Raw genomic sequence first — 13,968 nt, 5'->3', positions numbered from 1 at the left:
TATCAATGGAGTATCAAATTATATAGGTTTTACTGTATTTCTCAGAGCAAGTAGCAGAAGGGTTTCAAAATCAAATAAAATAAGACGGGAAAAAAATAAAAATTTGACGCATAGCATTTATTTATGATGGCCAAAATCAGAAGATGCTGAATTTTTTCACTACTGAAACGAAAATATGTTAAAGAAACGAGAGATCACAGCAACAACAATGGCCCTACAAACGATCAATCACTTGATTACAATCAACAGAAGAAAAAACTGGAAAAATATTCACTGGCTTGATGATGACCAGATTTTATAATCGTAATCTTTGTTGTCGTGTAAAACTATACAAAAGTATTACGTTGATTAAAAATTCAGCTGACAAACACAAGTATTGATCCAAACCGATTCTTAAATTTTGGTATCAGAGTAATCGAACTTGATTGTTACAGAGTTCAACTCAGACCAAGCAACATCCATTTACACAGGAGAGTCATGTCTATCAATGTAGAGAGGAAACATAAAGCCGTTACCTTACACAAAGCTCAAACTTTTGAATCTTCTTTAGGCTTTCTTCTTGCTCCCGAGCAACTTCATTTTTTCTGGTAACATGCCATGGATGAACAAAAACATTGATGATACCAACAAAACCTTGGAAAGAACAATTATTATGACAGAAGAAGATCCCTCGGTTGCAACAAAGTTATGATAGAGAGTAATCAGAATGACTATGGCAATGAGAGTCTGCTTTTTCCATTGAATTGTATCAGTAACTACAAGGTTCATATGCCACCAATAAGACTTTCTCAGTATGTGAGCCAAGATTACTAGTGAATTTCTATTATGAGGAGGGTAGTTTAATTTTTAGTATCAAGATTTTGGTTTAGATTTTCGTGAATCTTAGTTCTAATCTTTTAGGTACGGTTTCAGTGTCAGTTCAGGGTTCAGGTTTTAGTTAGTTAATTAATTACAAAGAAATTCCCAAAAAATTCAGAGACATGTAGCTATATGTACCTTCTGTTTTGGGTTGATTTTGAGCTGCCAAGTGTGAGAACGAATCTATTGTCCTCTTTATACCTTCCTAGCATTGCAAAAAAAAAACAATGAAAGTGCAAGGGTAAGCAATAGAGAAGCAGAAGATATATCGATCTCTGTCTCAAATGAAGGAAAAGATTGTATAAACCTGAAGTGGGACAACAGGAGCATAGCCTAAACGATCCTTTGCTTTTGAAGAATCAAAAGTTCTGTTGCAAGAGAGTAGCCTTACTCTAGAAGGTGTTAGCACTGGTACTTTCATCCCATATGGTCTCAGTAATTTATATACCAGTTCCACAAGATGTGCTATTGGCATCATTATAATTGCAGGTATCTTTATACTTGGCCTGAAAAACATACAGCAATTTACCAATTTCTAATTAACTCATCATGAACAAAAGCAAATCAAGTGTACTCGGAGATTTTATTTTTTACTTACGTTGGGTAGGAAAAATGATAAGGAAGGAAACGAGATATCTAATTACGACTACAGATAGAAACCCTCAAAAAGTGGAAGAACCTTCTTGTAACTTTTGTTATAGAAAATATACCTCTCATAACCAAGTCCTTCAAGAAGCTGTGACATAAACTCCCAAAATTTAATTGGCTCCATGTTGGTAATGAAGTATGCCTGCACAGCCATTTCATGTAGCATCACTACAGCGATTATTTCCATACATCATAAACATTCCTCAACTAGCCTACGAGGAGATTAACTTCTATATGAAAAATGCCATAATTCTAGATAATGGGCAGTTTAGTTACGAACTTAGCACACATTCACAACCTACATGTAGTATGTCACCTAATAACCCAAACTAAGTCCAAGAAAAGCAACGAGGACAATTTAAATTTCCAAATACAACCAGACTGCAGCCAAACTCGTATACAGTATATGTTTTCATGAAATGTGATCCAACTTTCTGAGTCTCTTAATTCCCTAAGGAGCAGATATAAGGTTGTGCCAGTTTCCCCAATGCTTTCATTTACTACAGTTAACGTTATAACAGACAAGACTAAAACTTAGAGAGGTAATAAATATACAATAAAACAAGAACAGCAGTAGTACAGTACCACTATGAAATTATAGACAACTAGAACATGGTATCAATTGAAATCAAATACCTGGCCTGCAGCTTTTGCACATACTTCTCCTCCTGACGCTAGTGCTCGCTCAGCACAGACATGGGCGTGCACAACATTTTCAACATAAGTGAAATCATAGAAGTTACTCCCATCACCTATTATGAACTAGACAATAAAGAATCCAAAACGAATCATAAAGGTAAACTAAATTATTGAATGTGCTAGACAAAGCAAAAGACATGAGACAATGCATCTTTAGCTAATTATTCATTTTATTAAGATCCTTATTTTTCTTAAGAAGCACGCCATTTTGCTAAATAGATAAACGCATATCTGCAAACTATCAGATGTTTCAATATGTAGCATGGTCATGAATTACACACACTGTGATGGAAGTAGCAAGACTGATGAAACCATCACTTAAAAAGGAGAGACAAGAGCACAGTAATAGATCACAAATATAGCATTAGACCAAGAGATAAACAAAGAAAATATATCCAACCTTGGATTTCCCAGCTCTGGCAGCAGTAACAAGCGATGGAACCATTAATTTATCACCAGGACCAAATATGCTGCTAGGACGAATGCAACAAGTGAGTAGTCCATTTCTTCCATTTGCTTTCAAGATCAAAGCTTCCCCTTCAGCTTTAGTAGCTGAATATGAGTCATTATGCTGAAAACAAAATAGAGTTTCTCACTCAGTAAACAGAATCTCAAAAAAGAGCAACACAAGCAAATGATGCATCATAATCCTGTAAAAAATATCAAGTTCTGAACAAAACAAGGAAGACCTTGGGTGGGTAAGGCATTGATTCATCGGCATTCAAAGTACCATGGACTCCGTCAAACACGACACTTGGAGAGCTAGTGTAGATGAGCCTCTTTACTCCAACCTCAATACAAGCATCAACAACATTTGTAGTCCCTACCCACAAAGAAGTTGGTATTAACACTAACAGATCTTTCCATTTCTAAACAGAGAAAGATTTACAGATTTGAAGTATCTTCAAACCTTGAACATTAACTGAGTAATGAAGCTGGTGATTGTTAATCGATGAATCTGGAGCTGCCATATGAAACACCACTTCTGCTCCCTCAAAACCTGTTCAACTTCATCATCAGATACCCAAATTCGAAGAATCACTAAACTGAATCGAATTCAAAGCAAAAATAACCTTTGACAACTTGAGATTTGTTCCGGAGATCAGCAGAGACGTACTGAACTCGACCGGATCTAATCGCTTCACCGAGAAGTCCAGTCTCCTCGTGAGGCTCGAGATGTATCGCCGGAGCTAAATCGGCGATGCGGACGTGGAACATCTCGTAACGTATGAGCATTTCCACAAGATGCCTTGCGGCGAATCCTCTACCACCGGTAACGACGCACCATCGCTCAGTCTCCGTAACTTCCATCACCATTGTTGTCTTCTTCTCCGCCGAAACTATTCAAATCCAAAAGAGTAGAAGAAAATTGCTTATAATGTATTCAAAAATTGATCAGCCAAAAACCGAAACTATTATATACAAATCGAAAACAGATAAACAATAGTTAGATGGGAACTCAGAGCCAAGAGAAGAGCCGAGCTCAAAATCGGAGGAGTTACATTTTTACGACGAGGCGGATTCAACGGCGTCGAGTTTACAGGTGGAAGTCAACGGCGAGAGCGGCGGTGCTGGACGGAAGACTGAGAGGAGAGAACGTTCGGAGAAACCAACTTGGTACAGTAGATTGCTGATGAAATCGAGGTGGTTTTTTTTCTTTTTTCTTTTTTTTTTCAAATACATAAATTTATTATTTGATTTGGTTTCATTGTTTTGGTTTTGTGTTTTGGTTTAAGGATTAGAGTAATTTCTGATTTACATTAGAACTATGGTTGTGGAGTTTTTCATTTTGTTAATGACGGTTTAGGAGCTTGCAAGAAAGGTCTATAAAAGATTCTTTATGATTAATAAAAATTAGCCACCAACAATTAACCTAATTCTCTAGAAAGAGACTTGGGTTAAAAGGGAAGGTTTAATCTTTAGTTTCAATCCAGGCTCTGGTTACCATATCAGCGGCAAAGGTTCAGGCTCGTATCAGAACCTTGTTATCCCAATACTCAAGCCAGCTTACAGCCTATATAAACTTGCTTAAACTGTCCAAAGATCAAATTATTCATGTGGAGAGCGCTTTCACTACAGCACTAGCTGTCTCAGAATCTCAATATTCTCATGGTCGTCTGAATCCTATATGTTAGGTTTGTGGAGTGGGAGTTGAATATGTGTGTCATGTGCTTCTCAGCGGGTATGTGCGCTGGCTAATTAAGATACCCCTCCTTGTCAAGGTTTTTCGATTTCTCTAAGTGAAAATATGAATTACATTTTTACTTTGATGGAAAATGATAGATTACGTGAAGCTCACAGAATTTTCCATTCCTTGAATTTTATGGGGTATTTGGAAAATTCGAAATGCTACTTTGATTGCTGGTAAAACAGGAGATTTTAAAATATTGGTGTCACTTTCCATGGAAGAAGCAACAAACTGGTCAAAACAGAATCAAGTACCTGTGAATGGTATCATCAAATGCAATGGGAGTTCTTCGTGGATTAATCCATCTTTAATGTGTGGTGGAGCGTGGATTGCAACTTTGCAAAAGATGATAATGGTGCAGCAGTTTTTCATGCACGTGACGCGCGTGATGCTTTTTTACCGGCCTTTAACAAGATCACTGCAATATTGCGTTGTATTTTGTGGATGCTTCAAAGTTTAAGTGATCTCCGTCTAACAAATATACAGGTATGGTCAGACTGTCCTGCTGCTATTGAAGCTCTAAACAATCCCGACAAGTGGCCCCATTATCGGACATACCTTTGTTATATAAACAAATCTTCTTCCAAGTTTTAATTTAAATGGTGTAAATTTAAGGTATCGCTGCCTCAAGCTAACTATATAGCTCGTGACATAGCTAAGAGTGTAAGATGACTGGGCGTTTTCAATCTTATTTGCCGTTAGGGGAGCCTGCTTGGCTTCATGCTCGTATTGAAGATGATGAATGTCTATGTTAGTGTTTCTGTTTGTGTCGTTGTTGTTGTGTATGTTTTAGCACTTTTTATGTTGTGGTCATCGGGTTTGTTATGTTATGTTTATATTTTATAAAATCACAGCTGAAAAAAATAATAATAGAAGCTCATGTTTCGCAAAGGCTAATAAGTAATAAATCTATTCCACAGACGACAAAGAATGAATCTCTTTCGAGGAGTATGAAGACGACGGATGATAAATAGTGCATAGTCACCCCAGGGGCGGATGTAGGTGTAATGGAGGTGGGGCAAGTGCCCCATACTCATTTTTAATAATTCTTCAGTTTTATCTATTGTGTATAACATATCTTAGCACATTTGGTTAAAAGTGCCACATACTATGTCAAAAGAGGAGGGTTCAATGCCTTCTATCTACAATTTTTTTTATCACTTTTTATGTTTTGGCTTGTATTAATATTGCTAAAATTTTTTTGTTAAGGTAAGTATTCATATGTGCCCATGTTAATTTTCCTCCTGGATCCGCCACTGTCACCCCACACGTGACATAGTTAACGAAAACATGGGACCAAAAGACAAGTGACATGCTTGAGCAGACGCCAAAAATGTTGGGATTTTTCTACAGAATTTTCAACGTTCATTAGGTTCACTCCTTTTTATAGATGGCTGTGAGTTCGATCGGGTCTTCGTCTATTGGTCTTTTGTCTCTATCTTATAATGATTAACGTATCCTATGTCATTTGGAACGTCCGACGACTATTCTTTTCTCAAGTCAACTGTCAATGAGTCAATCCTTTATTTTGTTATGCACTTGACCGAGTGTACGGATACATGGTGTGCGGAGACCACTATAAGTCGTCCATATAGTTTCAGCTCTCTCTCCTTTTTATTTGTGTGGCTCATGTCTCTACCATACGTTTCAGCTCTCTCTTATCTCCACTTCACTCTTCTATATATATAAATGCATAAATGCGATTCACATTGATTAAGTAAAGATACCAGAGAGTTGATAAGGTCGGATTCAGACGCAAGCAAATTAAATTACAGTTAAATTTGTGATAAGTAATATATATAAGTAATTACAGAGTGAATTAGTAAGATGGCATCTTCGAAATTGATCTCTTCCATGCTATTTCTTCTTCTCCTCGTGTTTTCGCTTCATATGGATGAAGCTCTTGCTGCTCAACGTAAAATCCGCAAACTGAGTAAGATTTTTTTTCCCCCTTAAAAACATTTTACATATTAATATATTCAAGTCGAATTTCTAGTAAAGTATAAGTCGATAATTAAAAATTATTTGATCCAGTTACATGTTTTCATATAGTTTTCTTATTTTATGTTTATTATTTTGTGACCATCATATATATATATATATATATTTTAATCTCTTATTAAATAGAAAACATTTCATATTCATTTGTTAGTCATTTTTTTTACAAGATTAGTAAAGAAAATTATCATTAGAGAATATAATAAATATTTACGTTATTTTTGAAAATTTGGATTTAGCTATATTAATTAGTTATATATCTTAAAATAACCTGCGTGACTGTATAAACTGAAGTGTGAATTATGTGTACGTGATGCAGAAGAGATAATCAAGGTGGGGAGGAATTTGGAAGACAATGACTACAAAAGCTCTAAAAGGCAAGCTGGAGGGAGTGTATCGAATAAATGCCACAGCAAAAGTTATACCACGACCGTCACTACTTATCTAATTACTAATGAATCGTCTTCCCCATGTATAAAGTGCGACGTAAAGAACGGCTCCTGTTATAGTTGCACCAAGACCAGAAAGTGCAGATCGTCCAATGGCTCACCCTGGAGGTGCACCGTCACCGAGTTGTGTTGCCTTATAGAATATTCATAGAGATAGATTTATCGGATGCAAAATCAATACATATATATAAATTTGTTGAACATATATATATATATATATATATATATATATATTGTTATAAGTTATAACACATTGTATCCATGTACATGCATGTCCAATTTTGATTTGTAAGTAACAAGGGTGAGTCGAGCATATAGGTTTGATCTTCAGATCTTGGAGACCAAATCAAAGCACAAGCTTAATTAGAACTAGCTTTGTATATAATATTCCAAAGAGCTTAAGAAACGTACCTTTGAAGAATCTATAATTCAGTTGTTCCTCTTCATCAAAAGAATTGAGACATGTGATGCAAAAACCAAAAAAAAAGAAGAATTCAGTAAAGGCTATTTTCAGGCACCAGTTAACAAAAATCAGTTTCATGTAGTTTTTCTTAGCTAGCTGTTACCAAATTAGGTAACCCCAAATAAAAAAAAGGGGGTTTAATTTTTCGGCACTATATTTGGATTCTGCCACATTGCACCAATTTTTAATTCCATAATTGTTGCATTCTGATTATGCAATTTGCCGGAAAAATATTTGTGATTTTGGTTTATTCCAAATCTTCAAAAGGAGAAAGAGTTGCATGCATGCAATTTCTTAAAGTAGGGAGAAAGAAAGTCATCATCCATTGGTTTTAAAGATAGAGATCGAGAGTACCCAAAGAGAAAATATACGATATGGAGTACGTACGAATACTTCTGATCAAGTCAAGTGTCAACTGAACTCCTTTATTTTGTCATTAAAAAAAAAAAAAAAAACCTTTCCATGGAAAAAGGATTGTACATGTCAATAATGGTGTGCGGAGACCACTAAAACCCAAAACCCCACATGTGATAAATTAAGTCACAGTATATGTTTCCAATCTTCTCGAAGTTCTCTTATCTCTCTACCTCTCTCTATTCTGTGTAAATGCATATATAAACGTGAATTACAGTGATTACATAGAGTTTGAAAAGTAACACATACATAGATATTATTAAGATGACGTCTTCCACAAGCTCTTGCATGATATTTCTTGTTCTCCTCGTGTTTACTCTTCGTAGGGATGACGCTCTTGGTCCTCAAACTGAAATCCGGAAACTCAGTGAGATTTTCTTATTTATTTTTAACCTTTCACATATCAATATTGTTAATTGTCTGCCAAAGCTGCACATTTTATGTGGCAGGTCATCATGGATGTTTGTCGATCATAATAAATTTACAGAAAAGGAATATAAATTGTGAAACAATATGTGAAAGGTGTGGGGTCAGAAGAAACAATTAATCACGTAATTTTTGTGTCTGTCGGCTCTAAAGACATGGGCGTTATCATAAATCCCAACAACAATAGGGATGTTTCAATTGGAATCATTGTATGCAAATATGGATTATTTATTCTGGTGAAAACCTTTAAAAACAATTAGTTCAGAGTTTCTTTAATAAAATGGTATATATGGACAGCCATAAATAATAAGATTTTTGAGAATGTTGACTTAAGGTTCTTCCATTGGCCGAAAGTGAGGAGTGATATATTATGATTTAACCATATCATGATATAAGTGCGTTTTTTTAATTTTTTTTCATTTGTTTTTAAGTCGTTTTTGAGTTTTTACAGGTTATTTAGGAATTTGGCACGGATAGAGCAAAGGGGAATTTGGATGATTTTGGAGCATTTTACAGAAGGAAAAGAACTTGGAGTCGGATCAGAGTTATGGCATCGACCAACATCGAAGGAGCATCGGTCGACACCCGTGTTTATCCGACGAGAGAAAGAAGAAATAGGAAGTTTTACAATTTTACCTAAAGTTTTTCTAAATTGCAACACAAGTCCCTGACGTGTTTTAGGACATATATATAGTGTTTTTGGGTTTTAGAAAATCCTTAAGTTATTTTCTAGCAGTTTTTGAGAGAGAGATATTGAGAGCTTTTGGGAGAGAATGATCTGAATTCTTTGTAGAGAGAAGATTTCTAAACTCCCTCTTTTTACTTTTAATATCTATTGCATGTTATTCAGAATGATTTGTTCTTCATTAAACATGTTTGAGTAATTTGTTTGTTAGGTTTAGGGTTTTTCACAGGGTTTTTATGATTTATTAGATCTGAAATTTTTAGGGTTCTTAATCTTTTATGATCTTCATCTTTGGTTGTTCTTCACAATAGTTCTTGATTGATCACCTACAATTATTATCATAGGGAAATTAATTAATATGAGAATATAATTTTTTTCCTGATTAAAACCATTGATGAGAAAAATCACTTTTTACAAAGAGATTTGGATTAGTGATTTTGTAAACATTTCTAAACCTGTTCTTAAAGTTGATTTTTAACTTAGAATTTTACAAAGAGATTTGAATTTCCTGGTTTTAAATCTAGATAATAATTGCAGTGAGAACATAATTATTTTACAAAACTGTTTAGAGTTCTAGATCTGATTTTTATTGCATGAACCCTAGGCTTAACTTTTTGATTTCCTGATTTCACAACACTTTGATTTAATATTTTGCATTGTCTTCTTTCGTTTTTAATACAATTTAATTCGTTTAGCGTAATTACAAAAACTCTATAATCCATTGTGTTTGATCTTGAGTCTCTGTGGATTCGACCCCTAAGTACTACATTGATCTCTTGTTTGGGAGAGTAGCTCAGGGTTAAATTTGAGCTTATCAAATTTTGGCGCCGTTGCCGGGGACTCTTTGATCTACCATTAGATTTGAGCTTTGTATTTCGTCTAAATTTTTTTTCTTTCTACGTACACGTTTTTGTTTTTCTTCTCTTTGGTGTTTCAGGTGCATGCCTCCAAGACCTCACACAAAGAAGCAACAAGACTGCTCCTACTATGTCGCTTTCAAACCAAGAGTTGGGAAAACTTGAGCATGAGAACAGGAAAGCGGCCAAATCCTTGAAGATGGTTAACACAATCATTTTGGTTCGTGATGAGGATGGTGCTTAGCGGGATCAAGAGGGCCACTTGCGCAATGAGCAGGGCCAAAAGCTTGATGCAGAAGGGAATGTTATTGCTGAAGCTATTGTTGTCAATGAGCAGGCTGCTGGCGAGAAAGTTCTTGTTGTTGACGAACAGGCCGATGGTGCCGACCGACGCCAACAGGGCATCGATCGACACCCCCTTCATGCAGACAGACGTGGAGCTGCAAACCACGTTAACAATCCGGTTCGAAGACAGGAGAACAACCGAGACTTGATCAGGACCATTGCTGACTACAACTGGGCTGATATTGTGTATGAGAACCGGTCTGCTATTGTTCCTCCTTCATTCCAGAGGAATGATTTTGAGTTGAAACCTGCTTACTTTCAACTACTTGGGCAGAGAACTTTCTCTAACCTGCCCAATGAGAAGCCTTTGGACCACATAGAGCATTTTGAGGATCTGGTGACTAGTATCAAGGCTAATGGAGTGACTGAAGATTACATTTACTGCAAACTTTTTCCTTACTCACTTGCAGGAGAGGCATCTTAGTGGTTGAAGCAGTTTCCAGCTGGATCGTTGACAAATTGGTGTGACGTCAAGGTGGCTTTCCTAAACTACTTCTATGATGACGCAATGTCAGATGAGTTGAGAGTCAAGCTGTCCTCTTTCAAGAACGACCAGATGAAGATTTCAAGGCCGCTTGGGTGAGATTCAAAGCATATCAAAGGGATTGTCCACACCATGGTTTCTCAAGGGTTCAATTGCTAAGTATCTTCTTCAGAGGATGTGACTAGGAGTATCAGTTGGCTCTAGATGCTGCAAGTCATGGGAATTTGAAGACAAGATTTCCAAAAGATGCTGAAGCTTTGATTGAAAACTTGGCTTCTAGCAATAGTACTAAGAGAGCAGATGCTGAAAGGAAGAGACTACATGGGGGATTTGATTCAAACCAGTTAGCTTATGTTAATGCTAAGCTCGATTCAGTGCACAATCTCCTTGTGGGTAAGAAATCTGTTCACTTTGCTGCTGAAGTTGAAACATATAAGCCAGAGCCTGATCAAGAAAATCATGAGGAAGAGGATGTGAACTATGTCTATGGGAATCAGGGACAGCGGTTTGGAAATCAGCAAGGTAATAGACCTTACAGTGGAAACAGCCAGCGCAGTAACTTTCAAGGCAATTCTTCTAGTTTCACTCCCAAACCTGACTATCAAAAGGAGCAACAAAGCAATGGATACACAAGGACCAATGGCAACAATTCATATCAGTCTCCTCCTCCAAAAACAGCTGAAACTTGTAAGATAGAAGCTATGCTTGAGCAGATTTTGCAAGGTTAAGAACAGATGACAGTGACTTTCAATGGGAAACTTGACAATGTCTACGCTGACCTTAATGGGAAATTTGAAGCTTTGAATATTCATGTCAAGAAGCTAGAAAGTCAGGTTGCACAAACAGCTGGATCCGTCAAAAGACAAGAGTGATTTCTCCCTGGGAGAACAGAATCAAATTCCAAGCATTCATGCAATGCAGTGACCTTGAGAAGTCGCAAACAACTCCATTCTATACCCCAGAAGAATCAGACTGATGATCTACAGGAGTTGATTGATGTTGAAGACGAAGAGGATGTTTCTGCGGAGCTAGTGCCGACCAACACTGATGAGCATCGGTCAACACCCTGTCCACCCGAAACCACGGATTCTACACCAGAGGTCAGCATCGATCGATGCCACCTGGGTACCGATCGATGCCAACCACGGACAGAAACCCAGAAAGCCACATCTTCCACTCCAGTTGCTGAGAGAGTTTACAAACCCAAGGTTCCTTTCCCCAAGAATCCAAGGAAGTCTAAAAAAGAGCTAGATGATACTAAATGCAAGGCAATGATGGACAAGCTTATTGTTGAGCTACCTTTGATTGATGCTGTCAAGACTTCTCCAATGCTTAGGAGATATGTCAAGAGGATAGTGACTAAGGATTTGAATGCTGAGCAAGGAGTCATGATGATATCAACTCAAGTCAGTGCTATTATTCAGAACAAGATCCCAGAAAAGCTTCCTGATCCAAGTAGTTTTGTTCTTGATTGCACTATATTCACTGACAGATTTGCTAGATCTTTGTGTGATCTTGGTTCTTGTGTAAACTTAATGCCAAGATCAGTGGCTCTCAGCCTGGGTATGACTGACTTCAAGCCTACCAAGATCACTCTTATCCTTGCGGATCGCTCAATTCTCATTCCTGATGGTGTTCTTGAAGATGTTCCAATTAAGATTAGTGAATGCTTGATACCTACTGATTTTGTGGTACTCAAGTATGAAGAAGAACCTAAGGACCCTCTTATCCTTGGAAGATCATTCTTAGCCACTACTGGAGCTATAATTGATGTCAAGAGGGGACAAATTGGGCTTAATATTGGTGATCTACAAATGCGTTTTGACATGGACAAGCTGGTCAAGAGGCCAACCATTGATGGTCAGACATTCTATGTAGACACTTTGTCTAATCTTGCTGAAGAGGTATTCAAGGAGCTACATCCTGAAGACCCACTTGAGAAAGCATTGGTTGCTTCTGTAGAATAGGTTGAGCATCTAGATGACATTGCTGCTGGGTATGTCAAGCTACCTGATGCTAATGAACAAGTGAAGAAGCTGGTTGCACAAGAGGAATTGGTTAGTACTTCTTCACAAGCTGAAATTTTTTCTGATTAAAGTTTAGAGAAAGCTCCAAAGCTAGATCTCAAGCCACTTCCTGCTGGTTTAAGGTATGCATTCTTGGGTGAGAACTCCTCTTATCCTGTTATAGTTAATGCTTCCTTAAACAATGCATAGCTCACTTTACTGCTAAGCAAGCTGCGCAAGTTTCGCAAGGCTCTTGGCTATTCTCTTGATGATATTGCAGGAATTTCTCCAGACTTGTGCATGCATAGGATTCATCTTGAGGAAGGAGCTAAGAAATCTATTGAGCATCAGAGGAGGCTGAATCCCAATTTGCAAGATGTTGTCAAGAAGGAGATCATGAAATTGCTGAATGCTGGGATCATCTATCCGATTTCTTACAGCAATTGGGTTAGTCTGGTACATGTTGTTCCTAAGAAGGGTGAAGTCACAGTGGTGAAGAATGAAAAGAATGAGCTGATCCCTACAAGGACAATCACCGGACACCGGATGTGCATAGACTACAGGAAGCTGAATGCTGCAACCCGAAAAGATCATTTCCCGCTGCCCTTCATTGACCAAATGCTTGAGAGGTTAGCCAATCATCCATACTACTGCTTTTTGGATGGTTATTCCGGGTTCTTCCAAATTCCGATCATCCAGATGATCAAGAGAAGACCACTTTCACTTGCCCCTATGGTACTTTTGCTTACCGAAGAATGCCCTTTGGTCTCTGTAATGCTCCTGCGACATTTTAGAGATGCATGATATCTATCTTTACTGATATGATTGAAGACTATATGGAGGCATGGATGATTTTTCAGTTTATGGGTCTTCATTCAAGAATTGTTTAGACAACTTATGCAAGGTGTTGGCAAGGTGTGCGGAGAAGCATTTAGTGCTCAATTGGGAGAAGTGCCATTTTATGGTTAGAGATGGTATAGTGCTTGGTCACAAGGTTTCAGAAGCTGGTATTGAAGTTGATCGCGCTAAGATAGAGGTGATGACAGGTCTTCAGATGCCAGAGAATGTGAAGGCAGTAAGGAGTTTTCTTGGCATGCAGGTTTCTATAGGAGATTCATTAAGGATTTCAGCAAGATTGCTAGACCTCTTTCTGCTTTGCTGTGCAAAGATGTCAAGTTTGAATTCAGTGATGAGTGCAGGATGGCCTTTGAAAGGATTAAGCAAGAACTTGTGAGTGCTCCTATTGTTCAGCCACTAGATTGGGATCTCCCATTTGAAGTTATGTGTGATGCTAGTGACTATGCAGTGGGAGCAGTGCTGGGACAGAGAAGAGACAAGAAGCTTCATGCAATTTACTATGCAAGCAGAACACTTGATGATGCACAAAGAAATTATGCAACAACAGAAAAGGAGTTGTTGGCGGTTGTGTTTGCTTTTGAAAAGTTCCG

At 37.4% G+C, this 13,968-nt stretch overlaps 2 protein-coding genes and 1 pseudogene across 3 annotated transcripts; 2 read left to right on the top strand and 1 right to left on the bottom strand.

Annotated features, from left to right (window-relative positions):
- LOC109124732 (3beta-hydroxysteroid-dehydrogenase/decarboxylase-like) lies at positions 279-3,914 on the bottom strand. 2 transcript variants are annotated; one of them, XM_010501955.2, is made up of 10 exons: positions 3,708-3,914; positions 3,279-3,545; positions 3,116-3,205; positions 2,895-3,028; positions 2,606-2,776; positions 2,143-2,268; positions 1,569-1,648; positions 1,166-1,364; positions 997-1,063; positions 279-755 (listed from the first exon to the last, which is right to left on the bottom strand). In XM_010501955.2, exons 2-10 carry the CDS (start codon positions 3,520-3,522, stop codon positions 547-549), a joined length of 1,320 nt encoding a protein of 439 aa, XP_010500257.1. In that variant the 5' UTR covers positions 3,523-3,545; positions 3,708-3,914; the 3' UTR covers positions 279-546. The 2 variants fall into 2 exon arrangements, with proteins under 2 accessions (XP_010500257.1, XP_010500258.1); XM_010501956.2 differs by having other exon boundaries at positions 279-584; positions 3,708-3,907.
- On the top strand, positions 6,007-7,170 carry LOC104777664. Its single transcript, XM_010501954.2, has 2 exons — positions 6,007-6,326; positions 6,711-7,170. Exons 1-2 carry the CDS (start codon positions 6,221-6,223, stop codon positions 6,989-6,991), a joined length of 387 nt encoding a protein of 128 aa, XP_010500256.1. The 5' UTR covers positions 6,007-6,220; the 3' UTR covers positions 6,992-7,170.
- LOC109130722 overlaps positions 11,249-13,968 on the top strand; it is an 18,829-nt pseudogene continuing 16,109 nt past the window's right edge.

Source organism: Camelina sativa, chromosome 3 (assembly GCF_000633955.1).
Source record: "Camelina sativa cultivar DH55 chromosome 3, Cs, whole genome shotgun sequence".
Taxonomy (NCBI): Eukaryota; Viridiplantae; Streptophyta; class Magnoliopsida; order Brassicales; family Brassicaceae; genus Camelina; species Camelina sativa.
The sequence above is the reverse complement of the archived record's forward strand: the minus strand, read 5'-3'. Positions and strand labels throughout refer to the sequence as shown.